At 38.7% G+C, this 9,915-nt stretch overlaps 1 protein-coding gene across 1 annotated transcript; it reads right to left on the bottom strand.

Moving 5' to 3' along the window:
- Positions 1-57: 57 nt before the first annotated feature.
- LOC104913414 (ubiquitin carboxyl-terminal hydrolase 22-A-like) lies at positions 58-7,567 on the bottom strand. The gene is made up of 3 exons (XM_010719592.3): positions 7,405-7,567; positions 801-914; positions 58-263 (listed from the first exon to the last, which is right to left on the bottom strand). Exons 1-3 carry the CDS (start codon positions 7,514-7,516, stop codon positions 73-75), a joined length of 417 nt encoding a protein of 138 aa, XP_010717894.1. The 5' UTR covers positions 7,517-7,567; the 3' UTR covers positions 58-72.
- Between the last annotated feature and the right edge of the window lie 2,348 nt (positions 7,568-9,915).

Genomic DNA, 9,915 nt, shown 5'->3' with positions numbered 1-9,915 from the left:
AAAAAAGGAGAAAGTATTTGTTTTGGAGTAGTTCTATCAAGGGAAGGGCACATGAAATTAAGTCTGCTGTAATTATGCACTCATTGGAACATATCCAAACAAGAGGAAAACAATTTGCATGATAAAACTGGCACAACTGTGATTCATGTCTAAAATGGCAGGATAACCAGCAAAGGGACGCTTGTTAGTGAAGTGCGTCGCCAGCCCACGCCTCTTACCTGTCATTGTACACTGGTAGTGAGAAACCACTGTTGGGGTGAAGGCTAAAAAAGAAAAAATTAGGGAAAGCAAACTGAATAATAAAACAAATGTGTGTACATATATTTGTGTGTCAATATTTCTACATAGATACTGTGCGTGTACTGTGAAAGCACAGGAGTGCAAGTAAGCTGGCACGTTCTATTAAAAAAAAAAAAATCAGACACAAAGGTGGCTTTTCATGTGAGGGGAACAGACCTCTTGCCCGTAACACCTACAACAGCCTAAAGGAGCAGGTGGTTACATTTTCTACCTAGTACAGACCTGACTGATACTATGCAAGTTTTGCAGGATTAATGTTAGATATACACATTTTTTTTTGCAATTAAAAATAATTTTGCTACAAGTAGGTGTGGCGCAAACGATAAAAACTAACAGCAGCTCCTGGAAAGCACTATCTAAATCTCCCTCTGTCTCCCGTGGTCTACACAGATATTTCTAAAGAGCTCTTTCTTCCCCTTACTTTGTTTTGCCATTGACAAAATGGGAGGGACAGGTATGATAAAAAACAGAAAGAAGAAATTCAGGCAGGAAAACCAAACCTTGTAATTTCCAAGCTTTTCGTTGTTCTTCTTTGGCAATTTGTTCCATGTCTTTGTCGTATATGTAATCTTGACACATAAAGCAGTATATACCCCCATACAAAAGGTCTATGGCTGCAAAACAGAAGGGAAGTTGGGAGAAGAGAAAGAGGATGTGAGTTCATAAAGTAACGTATGTTTCATAAACAAGCTTTCAAGTCAGGCACCATCTTCCACATAATCCACGAGAAAATATCTGTACCTTGGAATCTGTGCAGAAAAAGAAAAAGAAACGGGAAACATTTCCAATTATGAGTTATTCAATTGCTTCTGGCACAGCACCACAAAGCATATGCCTCAGAATTGTTTGTAATTCACAATACACCTTCCAAGCCGAAAGGCATAATCACAGAGACTGCTATACACTGGTACCATGTTATAATCTTAAGACTCGATATACTACTTTGAATTGTCTTTTCCTAAGACATCCATAATTTCTACTCAAAGTCACTAAGATCACTGGAAAGCACCTTCTTAAAACCCAAGTGAAAACTCAAACAGGAGACAACACTGAAAAGATACTCGTCCCTGAGCAAGTTGGTTTATCCCACAGATCTGGTGCCTCACAATTTGCCTTGTTTAAAGTGTTCCCTTTTAAATGGACATGTGAACACTGAGCAACGTTACAAATATTTTCCTTTCACAACCCTAAACAAAAGAAAGCCAACAAACAAAATAAAGCAGCTAACTGGGAAATGACCTTTTGCTTGAAGATAGACCAAGGGAGGAGCAAAGTGTGAATTAATCATAGCAAACTGCTGACTTTTCAGTACACTGGAACAGAAAAAAGCCACAATTGAAGTTAAAAAAATAAAATAAAAATTACAAGCTGTATGTACCAGACAGATGAAAAATGCATTCCCTCCAGAGTGTACGTTCCATTTATTTTATATCTACTTTTTTTTTATTTCTAGATAAATAATATTATGAAAATAATCTCAGTACAACCCTGTTTTAAACAAAGGAAACTTCCTTCTCAATCAATTTTGCAGTGATTACATCAAGTTGTTTGTTAGTTCTAACAAGTAACAAAGAGAACAGTAACTTTAAAGAAGTTTGCATAACGTCTATTAGATGACAGCTAATCATCATTATGTGTTTCATTATTTTACTCTTTTGCTTTGTTTGGACCACAGCTTGTGGAAGAAGCTAAGGGCTGTTTGCATTACCTCCTGTAACATCAAGCACCACAATTTCCACCCAGCTATCGGGAGGATCAAATGAACTTCTTTAACAGAACATCACAAAAGCGAAGGAGGACCTCAGTTGTGCTGGAGAGCAGAAACAAAACACTGAGCCATGTTAGGGGAAAAAAATAAATCACAATTAAGCTGCACAGTATTATAGACTTATAATATTTAATCCATTATCTAATGTACTATCAGCCAAGCACAGCTATCAAAGAATCTGAAACTTCAAAGTATTGGTCTTGATACAAAAATCAAATATCGTCCTCCATATTATTATTATTATTTTTTTTAAAGGCAACCTTACCCAATGAAATTAAATAAAAAAGCAGGGCTGCAATATTAGATTCTAGCAGAATATTAGATAAATGGAGCACTCTGTGAGCACTGAAACATTCAATCTGCCATCAGAATGGACAGTCATACTTTGTGCTTTCTTATTTTTCCAAACTTTGTAGATTTATGCATGTGAGTGCTAAATGTCAAGATGAAACCCAACAAGAGATCACCTTACATAAGCCACTTATTCAGAGCCGAGTGAATTTCTGGTGTAAATCAGAAAGTTTAACACAAACACTGGCTGAGTAAAAGCTGTAATTGTCCACTGCCTGATTAAGGACCCTTGAGAAAAATGTCCTCTTTTCAGCATACTTATGTGAACAATACAGCTGTATATATGCCAACACTTTTTATGTCATTAAAAAGACTGCGATAGGTTTTGGACAAATTACCTCAAGCACCAATAAAAAGGAGGCTATACAAGCCTGATTGCAACGCAGAGGAAGGGCAGGAATTTCTAATGAAAGACAAAAGACAGCTGCTCAGTTTCCAGGATCCTTGGAGAAAAAAAAGTCTCCTGGTAAAGTTTCTAAGTTGATTTTTTCCAATTAGCACAACTTGATTTTTCAAACCAGATTTTTTGACCAGAAAACCCAGTAAAAAAAATCCAACAATTAAGTATGCAAATACACGCATGACAGATTTTATTATTTGCATTAATACTTGAGATCACAGAATTAACACAAACAGGCCTCAAACTCGTGAGAAGTTTGGGAACTACTGGCCTGGAACCAGCACCTAAACGTTTCTGATTAGATCGCTGCCAGCTCTGCCATGACGCCCCACATTCCTCACCATGAATGTGGTGGTCCCTTCGCTGGGCTCCTCCAAGGCAGCTGCCTCCCTGACCTCCCAGCTGTCTGCTTTCCTAGCACTACCACTAACCCCCTCTGATCACAGGAACCAACTCACGGATATCAGGATACCTTTAGATCATTTTATTTTCTCCCAAAAATCAAAGCAAACATTTAATTAGCTCTTTTCACTGTATTTTAATTCTGTTTTAACTAAACGTAATTACACAACTGATGACACTGCGAAAGTAAGGTATGCATCCAATAGAAATGCTTTCTTCCTTTCTTTCATAGGAAAGAACCAGAAGAAGCTTATAAGAATGATCTTGTCATCATGAATTGTATTATTCTACATTCCTGGCTCAGAAATTTGAAATACGTGTGGGTCACCAGCAAAGTAACTGAAAAGACCTCTTGCAAAATACCATTTTTCTTTGCTTCTGTCCCTTCTATACTGACAACAGGCTGCTATTTAATTTTAGAGTCATTTCTGTCATATCCCTTCTTATACAAAACTCTAAACAGCTGCAAAAAAATAGTAAGGAGGAAGTCAAAGATCGCCATTTAGGAATAAAGGCATCAATCTGAAGAAGAATTCAAGAGAAGAGAACGTAGGAATGAGAGAGACTTTATCAGGCAGCGCAAGTGATGAGGAGTTTCAAAAGGCAACAACTCAGAGGTGAAAGCTGAAATTTCGGCAGTAAAAGGTCTTCATCCTCTCCATCTGGGAGCCATATAAAGTGCTTCAAGCTTGAGTGCTTTACTTTGCCAAGCATATCCACTGGTGTCCTTGTGAGAAATGTTAAGAGGCCAAAGATAGTGGGAACAAGAAAACAATACAGAAACAAGCAGGTAACACAGCGGGTATGCACATCCTACTAAGCAATGTTTATGTTCAGCTTTTCAAAGACCCAGGTGAACAGAGCTGATGCTGTTTGGCTGAATGGCATGTTTCATTACAATATACCTTTCAGGAGATGACCTGTGATCCACACTTTGGTACCATCCTCCTTGGAATAACTGTTTCATTGAAGGAAAACAAAATACACACACAGCAACACAGAATTCTACTCTGGGAATTACTAAACTGAATTAATACTTTTATTTTAGTATATTACCAAAATTAATTCTCTTAGGATTTTGTGTGACACAGTTGTGGCATGTTATCAAGCTCAAATCAACACATCTGCATATTCTGTGCAAGAAATTGCATATTGCATTAACTATTCCTAACATAGCAGAAGTATTAACTGCAGTGATGAACTAACAAAGCCTGAGAAATGCAGAATGTTAGAAAAACCAAGACATACAGCAGGATTTTACCTCACCTACCTTTCACCCACACCCACAATTCAAGGAACATATCAAAACAAGTACAGTATTAATAAGAAGGACTTAAGAAGAACAGGCAAGCAGCTGCAAGAGCACAGGTATTGCTATACAGTCAGGATGTGAGTGCCTAATTCATACTGCTCAGGGAAGCAGAGATAACAAGGGATGTATTTTAAGAACACTTTGGACTATGATCCTGAAGGCTCCTGAAACATTGAGCAGTTAGCTGCAAAAACATTGCTTCCAGTACTCAGACAGCTGCTACAGCTGAAATCTATGATATTTCTTAGAACTGTGATTAAGTGTGCAATTCCTGCTAGTCTCCATGGAGACTGATGTTGGCTCAGCAAAAAGTCACCAAGTGTTTTAAAATAATTCCTGTTCATTTTGAAATTTCTAAGCACTTAACCCGTTTTTGCCTATTAGATGTTATTTTCTCCAATGAAAACTGCAGCACTGAAAGCAACAAAAAGTACGAGCAGGACTATGCATTTTTACAGCTCATTTCACATGCAGCTGGAAGTTAAACACCAAAACATACATTAGAAAAATAAAAAAGGAAACTCCAAAGCTAGAAATCAAGCAGGCAGCTGTATTATCTTCACATTACATGCATTTGTGCACTACACACTTCACAGTTAGCCACAAACTAACAGTTCTTTGGAATGGGATCACACTGTACTCTGTATTTTGCCTTGTACAAACAGCTTTTGACATAAAGGCTGTACATCTTTTGCTAAGTACCTTCTCTGACATATTCTTAATTATCTAGCACCACTAAAATATCTACAACAGCTTTCAAGCAAGAGCACATCCTTCTGAAAGCACCTTCCTCCTCTGTCCAGGTTTTGTTTTTCCCTTCAAGGCACTGGAAGACATTTCACTATAGCAGATCTCAGCAAATTCTACCTCGCACAGAAGTTAACGTGGAAGAGTTCAGGCTGCCCAAACACATGGCTGAAACAGCAGCTCACTACATGTACAATTAATGGCTCTTTCAGCAGTTTTCCTTAAATATAGTAGGCTTAACAGTAAAAATATTACGATGTTTACACAGTAGCCACAGATAAACAGGCAAATGCTTTATAATGGTCTCAATTTAGAACTGTATACATATCTTTTAAACACTAGGTGCAGCATAAACTGGAAGTATTTTTTTTCCATATGCATATTCTACCAAAAATCCTTAGATTTTTACTAGATAAGAGTTTTACTAGACAAATTTCTACTTCTGCATTGGTAAAGATTCCCAAACAACCTAATCCCAATAACTGAGTTCAAAAACTCTTTGACACTACATCTCATAAAAAGCGATAAGAAGCATCACACAGGTTTTTTCATTTGGTTTTTTTTGTCCTAGAGCATGAGCACATTGACCTCCTGCTGTTTCCAGCATTTCCGACCTTCATTCTTTCTAAGCCATCAACACCACAATCGCTGCAAAGAAGAAAATTAAAAGAACAGCTGATGCTGAATGAGACTTCTGAGGTTACCTTGCCCTGTTCCATCAGGGCCATCCAGAGCAGGCTGCCCAGACCCACACCCAGATGGCTTCTGAGTATCTCCAGGGAGACAGTCAGTACTGTTTTTCAGTACTATACTGTTCAGGGAATTGACAGTCTTGAGCTGTACCACTATAAAGCCTACATTCTTTCTGCACACACATGAAGAAAATTTGCTTAAGATGTCTTTTTCATAAATAGTAAATTTATATGCCAGTTTCTTAAGCACGGGATTACACAGCACCTTTGTCTTCATGGAAAATGAAAACAGTCTGTTCTGTGAGCGTTTAGGATTAAGAGAAATGAAGCTATGGCCAAAACAGTAAAGGGACATTCGTTCCAGGAAATAATGCCTTTTTTCCTCTTTATCATTCTACAAAAATGTACTTTCATTTGAAAATAAACGCTGTAATCAAGCAAAATTTGATTCAGGTGTAGTCCTGACAAAAGCAAATATATATCCACCTCATCGTAACAAGAATTTTAATACAAAATTGTCTGCATTGTAACAAAAATGTTAACAGGAAAAATTCTCAGGGATTCTGCTATGATGTGCAACTGATTCAGAGCACTTTTGAACAGCCCTATGCAACTGAAATGCCTTTCTTGTACTATTTTTGTACTATTATGAACTTACAGTACACATGAAATGCACATTTTTTTTCCTGATCTTATTTTCCCCCGTACCCAACAAATATTTCATGGAAGGTGTTCTACTCCCCTCATCTTTCAAGAAGATCCGGGTTTACTACACTTAAGGACAAGCACTTGAATGAAATTTCTTCAAAAGAAGCTGAGTATTTAGGGCAGTGAGCTTCTGAAGCGTGAACAAATGATAATGTGAAGCCTTAAAGACAAGATGTGAATCACAGAATCATAGAATGGCCTGGGTTGAAAAGGACCACAATGCCCAAGTAGCTCCAACCCCCTGCTATGTGCAGGGTCACCACCACCAGACCAGGCAGCCCAGGGCCACATCCAGCCTGGCCTTGAATGCCTGCAGGGCTGGGGCATCAACAACCTCCTTGGGCCACCTGTAAAAAGTGAAAGCCTACTTTATGTGTCCGGCCCTCCCCTCATACATACACCTTACGGTGAAAATAAGCTTCATCTCTCGATGGTAGTAGCAGTGTTTAAATCTTAGATTTTATACCGTTTACTTTCTAATACCAGCAGACTTAAAACGGTGTGTAACTACATCAACACACCAAGTGAGCAAACACATTCCTGTGTGATTTGTTTATCACCTTTACAGCCATGATTGCTAAGTGCTAAATTTCCAAGCAACTCCAAATAAAATTTAAAATAGAAGCTGCATCTTTCTGTAAGTTTGAAATACCATTAAGAATCAAGAATAATATTCTGACTTTCCTTTCAAAGTAGGATTGGGGGGGGAAAGAAGACAGCTTACCTAAATTGTGTCGCTTTGTCTTTGCGTGCTCGTGAATATGTTTCTTTGTAAAACAGCCAAAGAAGACACAGTAGAGGCAAGAGTGGAGTCTGTTCAGGTGGGCACCACACATATGACAAATGCACGACTTTGCCTGAAATAGATAAACAGAAACAACATGAACAACACAAACACATATCCAAATGCAACTAAATAGAAGCAGATCCAGCTGCTGGCTCTGTCTTTACTCAGTATATTTGAATGGTTCAGGAGCAGAGAACAGGATTCTGTGACAAAAACACCAAGTAGGACATTAACAGAGAAAACTCTTAAGCTGATCCAATAAATTTCTAAGTCCTGATAGGCAGCTGAACCAGTTATAGCTCTCAAAGCTTAATGAACACACCAAGTAGAGGCAACAGGCATTGCTTCTCCAGGACACAATCCTACTACTCCCCCACTCCATCTCTGCATTTCTGGTGCCAAACCCAGCATCAGCACAGAAACCTGCACAGCTGTGTGCTCAAGCCTGGAAGCAGTTGTGCTGGACCAGATCTACTGCCCTCCTGGGCACCTGGGCACCCTGCAGCACTGCCTCTCTGAGTCTGACTGTTCCCAAGGGATCCAGTATGGGAGCTTTGGGGATGGGAGTTGGTGTGATGCCTCTTTGATGTATGCACATAAACCTGACAGGAGAGCCTGCATTCCTAAGATGCAAATACATTTTGAAAAGCAGGACCTGAAGAAAACAATGAGAAGATTACGTACACTTTCTGGCTCTCATCATATTCAAAGCTATCTTTAAGCCAAAAACACCCAAAGCTTTTTCTTGGTATTAAACTCAGGTGCTGCAATAGATCCTCTAAAAAATTACTCTATCCAGTCAGAGACTTCAGAGAGTTTGGGGATGAGCCTTCTGATCTGCAAACTAAAAATAATTCAAGTCCAAATCATCCAACTAGAAGACGCAGATAGGAGAAGTCCCTCACATCACACAAATTCACTTGTACTCAGACAAGTGGATTCAAGTGTATACTTAAGAGTAACTGAACTTCTTTAACAGCCCAGAGCTATAAATACCTTTGCTCAGTGTAGAAGCACATATAAATAAATAAAATCAGAATTTACTGAATATTAAGATACAATTTCCCCAACCCAGACAATTTAATCCAAGATAAACCCCAAGGTTCTTCAGCAGTAACAACACGGTCTGCCACAACTTAAAATTAAAGCTGTGTAAACGATGCACAATACTGCTTTGTAGACTGGCTTCTTCCAGAATATTCACGGCTTTTAAAAGAAAACAAAACCAAGGACTCCTGCAATATGCTGCACTGTTAATTCCATTTCAAACTTCTACCAATTAAGACTCAAATTCTGAATTCCACACGCTGTGTATCCAAAGCCCTCCTAAGCTGTTTGATGAAAATAGATCCGTTGATTAAAAACTCCACACACCTACAGAAAGAAATATTTTAAAGCAGGACCAAAAAAATACATCACCACCAGAAGCACAAATTCCATCTATAGAAGAAATGCTGCAGAACTGTCAAACTGTTGCCTAACGGTTGCTCTGTGGCTGCAAAAGCTAAATAGGATCAGCCTATCTGTTGAGATTGCTGCTATGACAACTCCAGCAACTTGCTATTTCACTTAGCCTGCTAAAAATAATCATTCTAGCATTAAATGCATTGTAAACAGATGACTTTAGGGTGTAAAAACTCTTTTAGGCAAGAAAGACAAACTCTTGGGTACCAATTTTCATTCAAATGAGAATTAAAGACTAGCGTATGTGTGTAAAAATTAAGTGGTTAATTAAAAGAAGAATTCAATCACTTATTTAAAGGAAGCGATTTTACCATGTCCTCTATTTGCTCAGTACAGCTCAAGACTGTTTTTCTAAAATTGTATGAAAACGTTAAAGACAGAGTGAGGAAAAAAATCAATACCAAAAAGCATAGTGGCTATTTTTAATGAGATTAGCTGTCTTCTTTTCATCTCTGTGCGCTTTTAAACAATTTGCTAAGTTAAAGACAAAGCTTCCACTCCCTCCTCCCTCCAAATAATCAAATTACTGCGTTTCATAATACTCCCACCCCACTCACATCTCTTGAGGCCACAGTCTGACTAAGGCGAAACAGAATACTGCAAATGAGTAATCACAATCAGTCGGATCCATAATGTCGCAAGCTTGCTTTAAATCAAGTCTCAACTTTTCAGAAAGCAAACCAGGCCTTGCTCATGGCCGGATGCTACCGGGAAGCTGACCAGTGATACACGAAAGGGACCCAACCACAAATCACTTGGTGGGGCTGCTCAACAGAACCCCTCCCTAAAGGCCCACCCGCTCATGATACCGTTCACAGGTTTGCAAGAAGTGAGTTAAAAAAGCAGCAGGCATCAGTAGGTCAGCTAACTAGACTGCTGACACTTCCAAGTCTCTCCAAATTTCTAGAGCACCTTAATATTAATTTGCTGTCCTACCACCAAAAGAATGGCGGAAAACATGAGCATGCCCCCCTCGTAGTGCTT

Source organism: Meleagris gallopavo, chromosome 16 (genome assembly GCF_000146605.3).
Source record: "Meleagris gallopavo isolate NT-WF06-2002-E0010 breed Aviagen turkey brand Nicholas breeding stock chromosome 16, Turkey_5.1, whole genome shotgun sequence".
NCBI classification, from domain to species: Eukaryota; Metazoa; Chordata; class Aves; order Galliformes; family Phasianidae; genus Meleagris; species Meleagris gallopavo.
The sequence above is the reverse complement of the archived record's forward strand: the minus strand, read 5'-3'. Positions and strand labels throughout refer to the sequence as shown.

Excerpts from the sequence above, each read along its gene's own strand:
- LOC104913414 (XM_010719592.3), bottom strand. The coding sequence starts at position 7,516 with ATGTGTGGTGCCCACCTGAACAGACTCCACTCTTGCCTCTACTGTGTC. Across the intron at positions 915-7,404 it reads GACAAAGCGACACAATTTAG|CCATAGACCTTTTGTATGGG; the intron begins GTAAGCTGTCTT and ends TCTGTTTTGCAG. Across the intron at positions 264-800 it reads AAAAGCTTGGAAATTACAAG|CCTTCACCCCAACAGTGGTT; the intron begins GTTTGGTTTTCC and ends TTTCTTTTTTAG.